At 40.1% G+C, this 15,239-nt stretch overlaps 1 protein-coding gene across 1 annotated transcript in view; it reads right to left on the bottom strand.

Moving 5' to 3' along the window:
* TPK1 (thiamin pyrophosphokinase 1) overlaps positions 1 to 15,239 on the bottom strand; it is a 319,400-nt gene that overhangs the window by 117,116 nt on the left and 187,045 nt on the right. Inside the window, exon 5 of the mRNA XM_072853402.1 lies at positions 9,915 to 10,010. Within this exon, the coding sequence (XP_072709503.1) occupies positions 9,915 to 10,010 (96 nt within the window). The remainder of the gene's footprint in view (positions 1 to 9,914; positions 10,011 to 15,239) is intronic.

Here is a 15,239-nt window from a genome sequence, read left to right as displayed (position 1 = left end):
GATCTCCACCTGCTCCGGCAGGGGCTCTCCAGGGGAATCTCTGCAAGGGGGACGGCTGGGGGCCAGGGATGGCTGGGGGCCGGGGACGGCTGGAGTCCCTCCTCCCGCTCTCCCCCCGGGGCTCGCAGGGCTGTTTCTCACTCTTTTTCCCTCACCCCTCACTGCTGGGCACTGTCCTGCCCTTCCCCGAGGTGCCCACCCGTGGCTGAGGGGCTCAGCTGTGCCCTGCGGTGGGGCCGGTGCAGCCGGCTGGAACCGGCTGTGTCCGGCATGGGACAGCCCTGGCTTCTCCTCACAGAGACCCCAGCAGCCACTGCCAGCACCTGGGCATACAAACCCAATACAAGTCCCTACTTCAGCCTAACTAATAACCCTCATCACTTAACTCATTATTGTTTCTGCTTCTCTAGAAGGCTGAGACAAACATAAGATGTGTCTCTCTCGGCCACAAAGCTCCCTTTCCTTTCCCACCACACCTTCATGTGGTTTTGCTTCAGCTCCTGCCTAGATGCTGGTCCAGGACCCTTGGAAAGCCTACAAAGGAGGCTAAACAAACTGTGGTATTTCAAGGCAATGGGGTAGATTTTCTGTAGACAAGGGCTGCTATAAGAAATGCTCTGCCAGCAGCCCACAGGTGCTTATACACAGATGAACAGAGAAAGCCAACTTCAACACTATGAGAAGTGAGATCTTTTCCTGGAGCTTCCTAAACCAGATGTGTCTTTTCTCTAGAACTAATTTTCTGCCTATTTTTATTTCCATTCTGTCACGTTAAATTTAGGTATCATATTTTAAGGAAAGAATCACAGATTTTTAAGGGAAAACATTCCGTACAAAATCCAGAAAAGGAAATTAAAAAATCTCCATTTCCATTAAAGGGTGATGCTATTTTTTTTTTTATTTCATCTGAGCAAGAGTTAATGGCTCAGGCGCTTTCCCTGCGTATCTTAACATTTAGCAATGAAGTCGGTATAAAAGATGCCACAAATAATGCAGAGCTGTAGGGCATCCTTACTCTCCTGCAGCAGCATTGCAGAGGAGATAATGGCAAAAAAGGCATTTGTGCCTAACTAGGACGAGATGTTAGCTCTGCTATTTAAAAAGTTTAAACTTGGATTCACACAGATCTGAAGATCTCCCGATAGGTCCCAATAGAACAGTAATATTTTCAGCTGGTCTGAACATTAATCTTCATGATGAACAAGGGGATAATAGCCTGTCCTATTATACTCAAGGGACAGATATGAGACCTGAAACTAAAGATGGAAAATTTTTCCCGTGTCTCTCGGGCCCTATTCTGCAAATGCTTCCTCTTTTGAGTGATTTCACTGAATACTTGGGCAGTACAGAATTATTTTTTTTTTCACGGGAGTGCAGATTTGCAGAAAGAAGTCTTGAATTTATACATTTGTTTCTAAGAGACTGGAGATATTCTTATATTGAGGGAAGTAGGTTAGGATCTTGGATGCCAATTTTCCTTTTCAGAATAGGTTCAGTATTTGTAGCAGGTAAGCTAAACATAGCCTGAATAATGTCACCTTACACCCATTACAGAATCAATTTTATTTTTCTACACTGTCCTCTAGACCACATAAATTTAGCCATGCACTTAAAAAGAAATGAAGCATGATTTCTTAAACTGGAGGTGCTTGTGAAGCTGTAAACATTTTATGCTCACATTTAATTTGCACAAAATACTGAGCTTTAATTGTTCAGTGTTTAGTTGTTCAGTTGTTTAAAAGGGAAGCTCGATGGGTTCTTTAGGCAAGTTGAAGAGACCATCCCCCGAGTCTCCTCCCTAGCAGTGACAAAGTCAGATTAAAAGGCAGCTGATTAAAAAAAGAACAGCGTGAGCATCAGAACTAGCAAAGCCTGGTTGCCAGTGCGGCTCTGCTATGAAGACCCTTCAATCCCTACCTCTGTTGAGCTCGTGCTACTGCCTTTTTTACAGTGGGAATACTGTAGGGGCCTTTCAAGTATTACTAGGCTGCCTCACTTTCACAGTATTTGTGAAGAGTTAAATTACTGTAAGCCCCTTTGCCCCTTCTTGAACACTGCTGGTGTCAGCCAAGAGGTCCAGAGTTAAAGGCAGGGAAAGTCAAAGGATTGCAGAAGACAATGAGGCCTCGGGACTACAGGCTAAACCATTTCTATGTAGCACCAGCCACACACTTTTACTTTGCAACAGTCTTAATAGCTTCCTCTCCTCTCTGCCCCCAGTACTCCTTTCTAGGTAAGGAAAAGAAAAAACAGAGAAAGACCCACCACAGCTTCAAAAGACTTGACCAATGTTACAATTTCACTGTTTCTCTTGACTGTTCAAAGGCCATACAATGTTACAAAAAAGGACGGAAATGTCGGGGGGGGGAATCCACAAAACAAAACCGGTAAGGAAGCATTCTTATAGGCACTCCTTAGGTTAAATAAGTTTTCTTGGAAAAAAGAAGCCACAGAAAAAGGTTAATTTGTTGATTCACTGACTGCTTGAAGGACCAGATCACTGCAGTTTATAAAGTTATGAAACTGTTCTCTCTAAAGCCAGTGTTTCTGCACTTACAGATGTAGAAAACTGCTGAAGGTTTTTATGAAACTATCTCACCAGTAGCCAAAAACCTGTCATTTATTCTTGACAAGCATCTACATTCAGTAGGAAGAAATCATATTTGAGATGTAAAAAATGCTCTGACTATTATAATCTGCAGTTAAAATCTGCTGTACCAGCACAATTTTCTTAATATGCTTAATTATAAACTTACATCCCATTAACTAAACAGAATTTCATAAAAATACGCATAACTTACAGCAGATTTCATAACACCACAGTATTCATGTGTCAAGCAGAAAAAAAATAAACCAAGTTATTTATGAAAATCTCAGGCCACAAACTGAGCTCTCAGTCCTTGAACTGCAGAGAAATTCCTGGTGTCAAAACCTACAGCTGTTCAAGATTCCCTACTACAACATCCACCTCCAAGACTCTGTCAATGCAAGTCCGACAGTCTTTTGAGAATAGTGGTATGTCAGTGTAGCCCAACCACTTTCCCAGCATGGAGGCAGTTACATCAGCAATAGCTGCTATCAGGGAAGCTGTGCTCCTGTAAAGCAGAAGGGGCTGGAGCGGGGAGGAGAATCACCTCTCCTATCAAAAATAAACAGGACAAAATTGGTGGTTACAAAGGGAACAGTAAATCGCCTGTAGTAACCTCACATTTTCTGTTTCAAATATATTTAGCCTTTGACTCAGTTGAGAGAACAGTAGCTGGCTTACTTATTAGCTTCCACAGTCTTGTTAATGAGCATATCCTTGATCTCTCCCATCCCCTGAACTGCCTAAATAAACGGTATTTCTTCCCCTTGTCCTTCCCCTCCCCAAAGGTTGATATGGGGTTTATCTTTTTTAAACAAACAAACAAAAATCAATGCATTCTCCAGAAATCCCACTCTGCTTCTGCCTTTTTTCTTTAAATTATATTCATAGACCAAATACAAGCCCCAGTAGAGTATACAAGGATTACATAAGAAAATTTCTCAGTATGTGATGCACTGTGTTCTTGCAGACACCCATTTTGCATGAAATTATTCTAACACAAAGATATTCAGTGTGTCTTGATGCCCCTAGCTATAGTGGAACAGGTAGACAGTCTGCTTCCTTCACATGAAATTAGGGTGTTTCTCTTTGGGAACCAGCAGCTTCTGATATCCCATATTACAAGAAATGTACTTTGCCATACCTTTACAATGGGAAGCCTTAAAATAATACAACAATAGGAAAGATGGGATAGATACTGCATTCCTGGAAGGTGGATTTGGACCTTAGAGTCAAAATAGTCAGCATTCAAGGATATGTCTGTACACCCTACAGGAGGGATTTACTCCTGTTGAAAGGTATTATGAAATTCTACATAAAATGTAGTGGGAATTAACAGGAAACACTTTAGATCCATTTGTTTCTTTCTGATAGGAAAGGCTTATGAAGAGGATTACTGTTAATAACTCATGAAAATCTTTTGATACAGCACTTCACAGTATAGAAATCTTTTCATTACATGTATTTAACTTCCCCTAAAATATATCTCATTTGCATTTTTTTTTCTCCTCCTGTGAGGCATTAAGAAGAAAAACTCAACAGTGCCACCAAAACTGAACAGATTCATTCTTAGCCCTGCCTCCTATATGGAATTTGGAGAATAGAGCCACAAACTTCAGGGTCCTTGTAAAAGCTTCATACTCCAGCTCCATGACAGCTTTAGTATCTTCCAGACTGCCTCTCCCCCTATTTATGGTATTTAGTTACTTCCCTATTCCCAAATCCTGGCAATGGCCTGTTCTCATTCCTAGGCTTTCCTTTAAAAGCCATTCCTGCTACTGTTCTGGGTCCCCAAAAGTTTTCAGAAATGAAAACAACTAGTGATCTGGCATGAAATTACCGACTAACATGAACAGCAAAATTACAATTCAGTCAGGAATGGAAGCTGATATATTTACTGTTACAAAAATGTCACGTCATCAGGAATAACCTCAACTGATAGACAAAACCAACTCTAAGCCAAACAGAGCCCAGTACTTGCAATAATTATACCCTTTCTACATGGGACTGCTCTTTATGTAAAAAAATATTCTCTTTTAAAGTATTTTCTGGTTTTCGTTTTAGAGTATTTTCTGTTTTTCTTCAGGGTCTTTTTCTTCATGTAAAGACAAAACAGAGAGTGCTTAATAAGCTGTTTGAACACTGTATAGCTGAAGGTGGTGCATGAACATCACTTCATTGTCTTCTCTTCAGCACTTTATAAACACAGGACTTCACTAACATTGTATTTAGTTTAGCCTCCCTCAAGAGAAAAGAAAGTGGACTGATTTGACACTTTCTTTAAAAGGGCAAAGAGAAGAATGCTTGCATTCACTTAAAAGAAGTAATATCCTAGACTGCAGACAGATTGAACCTTTAAAGTGTAATTTTAAAATGGAAATGTTAGTATAGTATCCCTTTACTGCAAAGGGTTTTTAGGAAGAGTTGGTTTGGATTTTTTCACTTTTTCATATTGACACTGATGCTTTTATCAATTTAAAAACACTAACATTAAACCACTAAAAGGCATGTAGGTTTCAATAAAATTCATTTTTTATATCTTCAGCCCATATAACCAAATGAGCTGCTTTAACTTTTTTTAAGCAGAAAAGATAATAAAGTTAAATGAAAAGTCCCAGAGCTTAGTTTTAAGACTAAATGGTATTTTAGATGAAACAGTTAAAGAAAGCAGAGTTTGTAACTCTGAGATAAAGATAATGGCTTAAATCTATCTTTACATTACGAGGATTCTTCTTGGAGCTGCATAATTGATAAACACACTTCCACATCTCACTGGTGTGAGCTGCTATGAGCTGCCTGTGCATCAGACCAGGGACACTCTTATGGAAAGAGCACTTGATGAAGATTGGGAATAGGAGGATCATCCCCAACTGTACCACTAGCATGCTGGGAGACTGTGGACAAGTTGCTTCTGTACTTCTGCTTTCCGATCTGCAAATTGAAGATAATAATGTTCACTTTTAATGTAAGATCTGTTGATCTCTAAATAAGAGATATTGTAAGCATGCCTATCATTTTGCCAGTTCAGTTGGTTTCTTGAAATAGCTTGTGTTACATGAGAGAAAATTAAGAACAGAAAGTAGTACCAGACAGAAATTACTGTAAATAAGTTTAGTTGAAGGTCTCATAATGAAGAAAGGAAAGTACTCACATAACCACAGAATGGATAAAACAGTGATTAAGGCAGTAAAGCAAAATGTCCACACCTAAGTGTTCAACAGACCATAAACAATGTAAAAGAAACCCATGGCAGAAATAGAGACAGAGTTATTAAGACATTAAAAAAGCATCACATAGGGCCAGGAAGGTATACTGACAGAAAATTTGTGCATTTTTTATACATACATGCACGTGCATGTGTGTGCATGCATACTCACAGTCATGCAGAAAGAGAAAGAGAAATATCTAACAGCCTTTAGGTTGGAAAGAAACTTCAGGAGTCAGATTCTGTTGGTGGTACTTCACTGCTTCACCCATCCAATACAATGCAATTCACAAATGAATTAGGGCTGTGGAGAAGGAAAATTAAGACTGATTCTAGCTTGCACATATAAAGGGTACTGCTTGTTCTAACATTCTCTGTAGTATGTAATTATAAATACATATAATTAGGTTACTTAGATATCACAAAATGACCCCAATGCTGCTTTCTGCATGACTTGGCTATGCAACGTAAACCAGAAATGAATCACCCTGAGGATTCAGAAACTATTCTAAGAGTTTTTATTTGAGACATAAGGAAAAAGCAGTTATGAATTTGGCTAATTATTCTAGAAGACAGAATTACTGTTGTTTATATTGAACAAGGAGTTCAAGAACTAACAAGGAGTTTTTTTCTCCCAGATTTGTGTCTCAGCTGACCATCAATTCCAATTGCACCTTTCTTTGCAGTAAAGGCATTTCTAAGGCCTCTTCTCAAATGGAATTCTTGAACAACCAGTAAAATCTAAACTAACTTTGCAGCATTCTCTCCAGTGGGGGCACTAAGTGTCTACCTCACATTCAGTCCCACTCAGGTGATTGCTAAGAAAGCTGTTCGACATGATTACCTTTCAGTACTCTATTCCTCTGTTCAAAAGGTATTTATTCAAAAGCTATTTGAAGAGGAGGAGGATGGAGGTGCAGAGACATGGAAAGTAAATTACACAAACTTAATTCCTTTGGAACAAAACATTGCCCCCCCATATGTTCATGTGAGCTCAAAAACCTCCTAGACATAGAACTTCCATAGACGTGACTGATAGATCAGAGTAGAAATTTTATCCATTCAGTATAGCAGATAAATGGTAACTTATTCTTTAACCAACAGAGGAACATCTGTTTCAAATACTTCAGCTCCTCACAGCTGAATTTCATCCAGACAAACGATGTCACAGGATTGTGGATCCATGGTATACATTGAATGTAATTAATTTCCTAGCTTAACATATTGCTACCCAGAAAGAGCAGCAAACACAGCATGACTGTGGTATCAATTTTTTTTTAAGAAACTAAAGAGATACTTTCCTTGTTTAGTAACTTCAACTATAAATCATTGGGAAACAGATTCGTAGTGTCTCTTTGTCCTATTCCTCTTTGACAAGTGCTCTGGATAAGCCAGATAGAGTGGATAAAAATCAAAGCTGGACACGTACATATTTTTCCTGGAACCAGGAACCACCTAGTTAATACTCTCCGTTAAAAGGAAAGCTTTTATGATATTTTTTCCAGAAGGAAAAAAAAAACATATTGTGACATGCAAGTTTGTACTTCAGGCCAAAAATGCAAATGCAGATGAAGAACCCTTTCTCTATCCACTTCTAGTGTTCAGGTCCTGGACCTTCCTTTCTTCTCAGCTGTATGTACTTCCCAGGTGACCACAGAATACAATGGCAGCTTTCTTCTCTGAAGAAATTTGCATTCTCCTCAAAGATTTTAGATCTATGGCTTGAACAGCCTGTTTTCTTACCACTTGACATTTTTTATGCCAGAATGTTACCCATAAAGACACCTAGATTAAATGCAAATTTAGGTATTTAAAGAGGCTAGAGTTTCAGAGGAGCCAAGTGGTTGCATCCATAAACTGAGGCCAGTATATGTTGCAAGTGCTTAGAATCTCTGTGGTTTTGGGGACCAGGCATCAAGCTAAGCACTGCATTATCAGGACATCCAGAAGAATCACCAAGCCTCCTACTAACAAATTATAGCTAATGCTTCTGAACAAAGGGCAAATTGGAACCTAAACTAGTAATTTATACAGTTGTGATACAGTTTTGGGTTCCATTTGCTGAAGTTTCACATATTATTTGCCTAAATTGAATCAATGACTTCTTGAAACTCCTTATGTCAGAAAATGCAGAAGACCAAAAATAGAAATATATGCTTTAGCTAGTGTGCATGAATCAGCTCATAGCATCTTATTATGTTTTATGGAACAGACACTGCAAGCAAGAAGCAGCTAGGATTTAATGAACATAGTACTTAGTTTTAGAAAACATATCTGTTACTTCTTGCACCTCTGAAAAACTCAGATTGTATTTAAAGCACATCTTACATATCACAGCATGAAAATATAACTGAACTGAAATCTTAGGTTTAGTGCATTGGCATGAACTCTGCACAATTACTGCAATTACACTCTGGCTTGTACTTTACAAAATATCATCAAGGATTACAATGCAGTATCCTTTAGCCAACTTAACAGGGCTTTACCTAGGAGAGTGATCAAAGAATCTGAAGTTTTACAAATAGGCTACTTATTGTTAAAACACATCTGTAGCTGTCATGTTCCCATTGCTCTTATTTTAACCACACATTGATTATTCATTATAAAACCTCTTGTGATAGCTTAAAAAAAAAATCCCTCTATAGCAATAGCTGGGATTTGATAATGAACCGAATCCAAGAAACACTCAAGTTCTCCTTCATTCTAAGGGTAATTCTGTTAAGAGGGAAGCACCTTACTTGCCAAAGTCAAAACAAATCTTACGTGTAGGTGGCTCCTCTGTTCCGAAGGCACTCATTATCATGTGTGTCCTAGATGGCAAGACACCCCTCTGTGCTCTTGTGATGATAAATTATAGGGGGGAAAAAATAAACTATCATATAAAGAGTTTCCTGGCTCACAGCCAGTCAGATAAGAGAAGCGTATGGAGAAACCCTCCCATCTCTGTCTATACTGATAGGGGAAAAAACCTGATGGACAACAGTATGCATTGAGGGCGGCAAGAGGAGATGCAATTGCAGATGGGCATTGTGCGACAGCACTCTGAAACATCCAATGGACATATATTTCCTTTAGAAGATCAAGACATTTTTAAAAAGCTTAAGCAAAAACTGGTTAATTCTTTATCAGCCTGGAGTGAGGAAAGAAGAAAGAGTGAGTGGTATTGGCATCTTCACCTCTTGCTGCTTTGTTGGAGCACAGTGATCTCAGAAGTCAGGCAACTTTCCTATCCTGCTGCAATGAAAATGGGAAAAGAGGAGGTTTACACATCTTTCATCTTGTGCTGCTGTTTTCATTTTCTTACATGAGTCTTGCCCTCACTGTTGGCAGGAGGATGCAGCAGCTGTTTCCTCTAATGCCTTTCACCCATAGGTGCAGAGTGGAGGAGAGAGCTCAGCCCTCCCGAACAACTGCTCCATGGGGAGGAAAAGGGCAGCAATCCCAAGAGCGTATCTGCCATTGACTCATCATGTTGGAAATTTCCAAGGAATTTTAACATTGCATCTCAGAGAGATGAAACAAGTGGGCCTCCGAAACCAAACTGTGGAAGGGGAGAGGGAACGTTGCCTCCTTTGCCTTTCCAATGAAATGAGCAGCTGACAACTCCATATGGCTCCTTTTAAGTTTAGTGCACTGCTTGCTCTGCAAAGGTTCCCTTTGATTCTAGGGGAACCTTTTGCAGAAGGAGGTATTGCTTACCATATGTAATGTTGGCAGGATAAGATTCCCCCTCCCATTTTATCTTTGGGAGGGGAGAGGAAGGAGATTAACATCAAGGCCCAGCGTGCCAAGACTTGAAAATATATTTACATGCTGAAGTGGGACTCTTGCTTTGAACACCAGCCACAACAGCTCTTCTGCACTTTAGGTAGTTCATTAACAGAAATCAATACAAGCTGCCTTTTAAGAAAGCGAGCGCTTGTTCGTTGACACACTGTGTAATTCCTTTTAGCAGAAGCATCAATGCTTACAAGGTGTGCAGTAAATTATGGCAAAACTGCAGAACAGCAAGGCTACAGAAAATATTGTTTTGTTTCAGCACAAACTTAAAACATAAACCTAAATACATTGAGAGGAAGAGTAACTACTAAGAACAAGAGACAAAAGATGTGTCGCCTTTACCTGGAGGCCCTTCTTCTCTATCTTTTTCTGGAGTATCTGAAGGCACTTGGTGAAATCTGTGAGGTCCTGATCCATGGTCTCAATTAACTCACATCCCTAGTGAAGAAGCAGCAAAATGGAGAGAAGAAAAAAAAAAAGTCAGTCATCTTTCAATTTCGAGAACTAATCCTGTCTTTGGTGAAATTAACTGCAGTCAACAACTCTTAAATCCTCTGCATGGAGATGCAGAATTAAGTAAAAGACTATTACCCTTACAGACCCCAAAGACCGTAGGTCCCAGCTGAATGAATTATTATGAAACAGCGGTTTCATAGGCACAGGAGGAGATATTCAAAACCCATCAAGTACACTTGTGAGTTCGGATAAGATGTTCTACGATGCTCTGCTGGGTGGACAAGTTCTAGTGTAGTGAGCCCTGGGTGATCAGTAACTTCCAGGATCAGGTTCCAGGAAAATGACTGTCCTCTTTGGTGCTACTGTTACTACATTTCTGCTACATATATTCAAATGTGTATAAATGTAAGCATACAAAAGTGCTCAAGCTTCCTGGAACCAGTGCAGTTGTACTAGTTCATTTGGAGTGATACAACAACAATTTCCTTGCAGTGGGGTAATATGGATGTGAGCATGTTAAAGTGGGGAAAAGCAGGAGTTCAGATTTCTTAATTGAGAGCTAAAGCAATTGCTAAGCCCCTGATAAAAAGCTGAGTAAGGAAAAGTGGAGTATATCTACCACATAAAGTCACTAATTCAAAGAGGTTTCAAGGGTACAAAATACCCAATACAGCATCATAAATTAAAATAAGAACCATTCACACTGGATTTAGAGGTTCCCTCTCCTACCACTTCAAGGTCCCCTTAAAAGCCTCCTAGCTTTGTCTTTATCTGACAGATTTTATGTTTCTGCTATATACAATAACAACTGATAAGAGAAAAGCATTCAGACTACAGAATCTTTGTATGTGTGCCTGTGTGTATAAAGTACATTGTTTTGTTACATCAGAAAAAAATCCAAAAATATTAAAGTTGCCTCTACCTTAGTGGTAAAAATAAAGGTACAGAACACAAAACCTCCCAGATCAGTGCATGGATGGAGTTTAGTGGATTGCATGCAACAAAATAATGAGTCTCCAATAGGAAGATATACACTATCACTGAAATGCTTCCTCGCACAGCCAGAATGCATATAAAATCAAACAAAACCATCATGCAGTAGGGGATTTGGATGAAGTGGAAGAGATAAGGGAGGAGATAACGGCATGCTTTTTATTATACCTCTTCTCCTCCCTCCTCAAAAACTTCTGAAAGGAAACCTGGTCAAAAGCGGTAGCCTTTCTGATACCTGATACTGCTCTAAATACCTTTTCAAGTAGTAACAACAGGCCCGCTGAGGTGAAGCATCATACAGCTGCAACAGCACAGGTAATCAAAGACCTCGCTTGCAGAAACGATGCTGCTGCCACCACGAAGAGGCTCGGGAAAATACATCTGGAGCCTGGACTCAGTGCTAAGTGTCAAACAATTTGAAGAGCTGCCATTTCTCCACTCTTCACCAAGAAAGCCCGAAACATAAAATTGGCAGGGGGAGAAGGGACACAAGCCATCTGGAGTCTGTAATGAACATGTGAGTTGTGCAACGCTAGCCAGAGACACCAAGGGAGCCCAAGAAATGTATAGGGATGTTCAGGCCCACCCAGAAAGCTCACAATTGGATCTGAAAACTACTGGAAATAATTTGTTAATCAAAGCCACTCTAAATGAAAAGATGTCTCATTCACTAAAAACAGGGTGCTCTCAGACAGTCTCGTTATCGGCATTGGTAGTGGCAAGAGAGACCAAGCTGTGAGAAACTGTGAACAGATAGAACCTCCCTGGTCTTTCACAATCAGCCTTTGAACAGCACAAGAATGTGATAGAGGAAGACTAAATCAATGGCAGGGACAGCTACTGCTGAGCATGGGGGAAGAGACAGAACCTGAGTTACCAGCTCTTAAATTAGCAGTAGAGAAGGAAGGTCTTTTATTTTTTGCCAGGGCCATTCCTTCGCTTCACAGTGCTGGCAGAAGTGGCTTATAGATACTGATTTATAAATAAAAGATTTAACTCACACTCTCCCCCAGCACTTTGAAATACTCCTTCCTGCAGTCACTAACACGCCTGATCTCCTCGGACAGTCAGGTTTTGGCAGCTGCAGGTAGGCTGCAATTCTGCTTTCCACACAGGGAAGACCAAATTGTCTGGTTTGGTTTTTTTTTTTTTAAGTGACGATCTACAAGAGCTTAAATTATTTTATTATTTATTATTTTATGCTTTCTACTATTCAAAACATTTCACTTGAGGTTAGTTCTTGTCTAGCTTCTCGGGATGTTCTTTGATAAGAAAAATATTTCAGAGCAACTACAAGGTACTACCAAGGCAAGATAATGTCAGCATGGTGGCTGGAGAGCACTGTAGGTCATTTACCGCAGCTCCAGAAGAAAGCCATGATGCACCACACACAGATATCCTATATTCAGCCCTGCTACTGTCTTTTACACATGTTCATAATAAAAGGCCTCAAATACATGTCACAGAAATGCAATCTAAATGTGTAAATGGGATGTCAAATGCACAATTCATTAAAGGCAGGTTACTGTACCTGTGATACTGATACGAAGAGGGTACTGTGGCATCAGTAACTAAAAACGAAACCTGGCTTAACAGTGGTATCCTGAAACTGTTTGCTCACTGTCTGCACTTTTGACACTTTATACAAGTACTGCTGTAGATCATACTGAAAAACGTTGACAGAGTGCCACCATTAAAGCCACCACTTCCTTCAAATTAAACTATGATTTCTCATTCTCTTTCCACATCAAGCAGATAATTCTGGAATTGGCAGAGATTTTAGATCCGCTCGTTTTGTCACAATGGCAAAGAGACTGGCATGGTCAGACCGTACTGGGGAAGAGGACAGGCAGAGCACTTGCATCTTCCTGCATCCTCTTTACAGCCTCACTGGAATTAATATCTGTGCAGTTCATGGTAAGAGAGTTTTAGATAAATCTGTTGCTCCTGATATATCAAAATCCAGTATTTTATACCACAGAATTGGACAAAAATTCAAATGCAGTTCTTGTCAACCTTCACCATATTATTCCCAAATGACAAAAATCTTCAAGACAGAGCTTTCTGATGCAGCCAGGGTTTAATGAAAGGACAGTATAACAATTGCAAGATCGGCAATAAAGTTCGTAGTTTTACAGATACCTGCTCAACTTAATAACATTAACCTTTGGTAAGGAAGTTAAAAAGCCAAACAAATTTAACATTAGGAAAGGTTAGAAAAATCAATACCACACAGCAGGAAAGAAAACAATAGATTGCATCTGATGACGATATAACTTTGCTGAATGATAGGACAAGGCACACAGAATTAGGCTTTGGCTGTTCTGTCTTATTATAGCAGTTAGGGGAGGCACATCGCTAAAGAAGGAGGAGTGTGCCAGACACACATAATAGGATTATTGAACCCTGTATTTCAGGCAGACACTGAAATCAGACAGGCACTGAAATGTCAATCTGAACATCTCAGCATTTCTCCCATTTTTAGAAATATTATGCATCATAGCATGTTGTGTGTTTGAAGAAAGCAGTGTGTAGGTGTCCATTCCCCCATGTCCTTATTAATCTCTTATTAAAAGAAAGTTATGTTTGTTCTTTCTCTAATCTTTCTGAGCATGAGAATATAATTAGGGCAGAATACATAAAATATCCTAATTTGTACTCTATCTCCAAGACCCTCCTACGGCAAGACATTCGAGTCTGTCTTTTGAAGCCTGTGTCTGGCTGTGCTCACTGAGTGCACCAGTGACGTCCAGTTCAGTCTTTTAACAATTCCTGTTGCACCGAGGCTCAATTTTGAGGTATCAGTCTCAACACAGATGCACTTATGTATAGTGTTAATGGCAGACACAGGAAAACCATATATCCTCAAGTTAAAAGAGAAGAAGGGAGACAGCTTATAGAGCCTCTCAAAACCACAGCACAGACAAATAAAGTTTAAGGAACCTATATAAATTAAATGGTATTTCTAAACACTCTCCTTCCCCTAGACCTCACCTGCCCAAACAGTAATGCACCCAGTCAATCCCAACACCTCACAGACCAACTGAGTAAGAGCTATAGATTCACAAAACTATTTCAGCTGGAAGGGACTTTTCACAGTCATCTGGTCCAACCTCTCGCTCAGAGTAGGTTAGATTTGCTCAGGTTGCTCAAGGCCCTTTCCAGTCTAGGTTGAGCAGAATGGAAACTCCACAGCTTCTCTGGGCAACCTCTTCCAGTACTTGACCGCTCTTGTGGTGAAATTTTCTTTCCCAGTGTCAAACTGGGATCTCCTGTATTGCAAATTGTGGTTGTTGCTTCTTTTCCTATCCCTGCTTACCTTAAACAAGAGTCTGGTTCTGTCTCCCCTCTGCCCTCCCATTAGGAAGCTGAAGACAGCAATATGATCTCCCGTTCACCTTTTCTTCTGGAGGCTGAACAAACCAGTTTCCCTCAGTCTTTTCTCATGTGTCTTCTGCTCTAGACTTTCCTAACATACATTTCCCTTACTTGCACTATATCAGCATGCAATATTTAAACCTCAGAGAGCCTGAAGAGGTTAATTAGCAGCAAGAAGGTAGAGGGTTCCTAGTTCTCTCTTCTTTTTAATGTAAATTTCTGGCCCCAGGGAATGTCAGTCATTTTGCACCTCTGGTATCCTCTTCCACTTTTGCCCACTCGGAGAATAACCCCAAACCTCCACATTCTTCATATACTAGCTGCAGTCACCTGAATGTTTTGAACCCCAAATATTTTCATACCCAAATATGCAGACAAGTCTTTACACTCTGAATTCGACTCAATGCAGCTGATACTGAAAAACAACTGTAGAAGAAAGCATACATGGATCCAACCAAAGTGCTGCTCTAGACCAGGCATCAATGAACAGAAAGGGACCACAGGGTCTGACTGCAGGTCTTGGACCAGGCCTAGCAAAGAAGATAAACATGTGGATGCATAATCAAACAAGTTTAACAGATGACAGACATTATGTTCTACCACCTTGTCTATAACAGGAGGGTGGTGGTGTGAGACTAGAGCATTCAATCAGTATCAGAAAGAAAAAAAACTAGTTTGGGAAACATTTCTTGCAGAGATGGCAGTCACCCAGACAGTGGTCGTCTTTACTGTTGGCCCAGTGTTTCACAGCTGATCCAAAACAACTCTCCCAGAATGGAAACGAAGTCTAGCATGGGATAAAGATGGAGCAGGCTAGAATGTCACATGAGGTTTCTGAAA

This window comes from Ciconia boyciana, chromosome 2 (assembly GCF_034638445.1).
Source record: "Ciconia boyciana chromosome 2, ASM3463844v1, whole genome shotgun sequence".
Classification (NCBI taxonomy): Eukaryota; Metazoa; Chordata; class Aves; order Ciconiiformes; family Ciconiidae; genus Ciconia; species Ciconia boyciana.
Note: the sequence above shows the minus strand (reverse complement) of the source record. Positions and strands in the feature narration are given on the sequence as shown.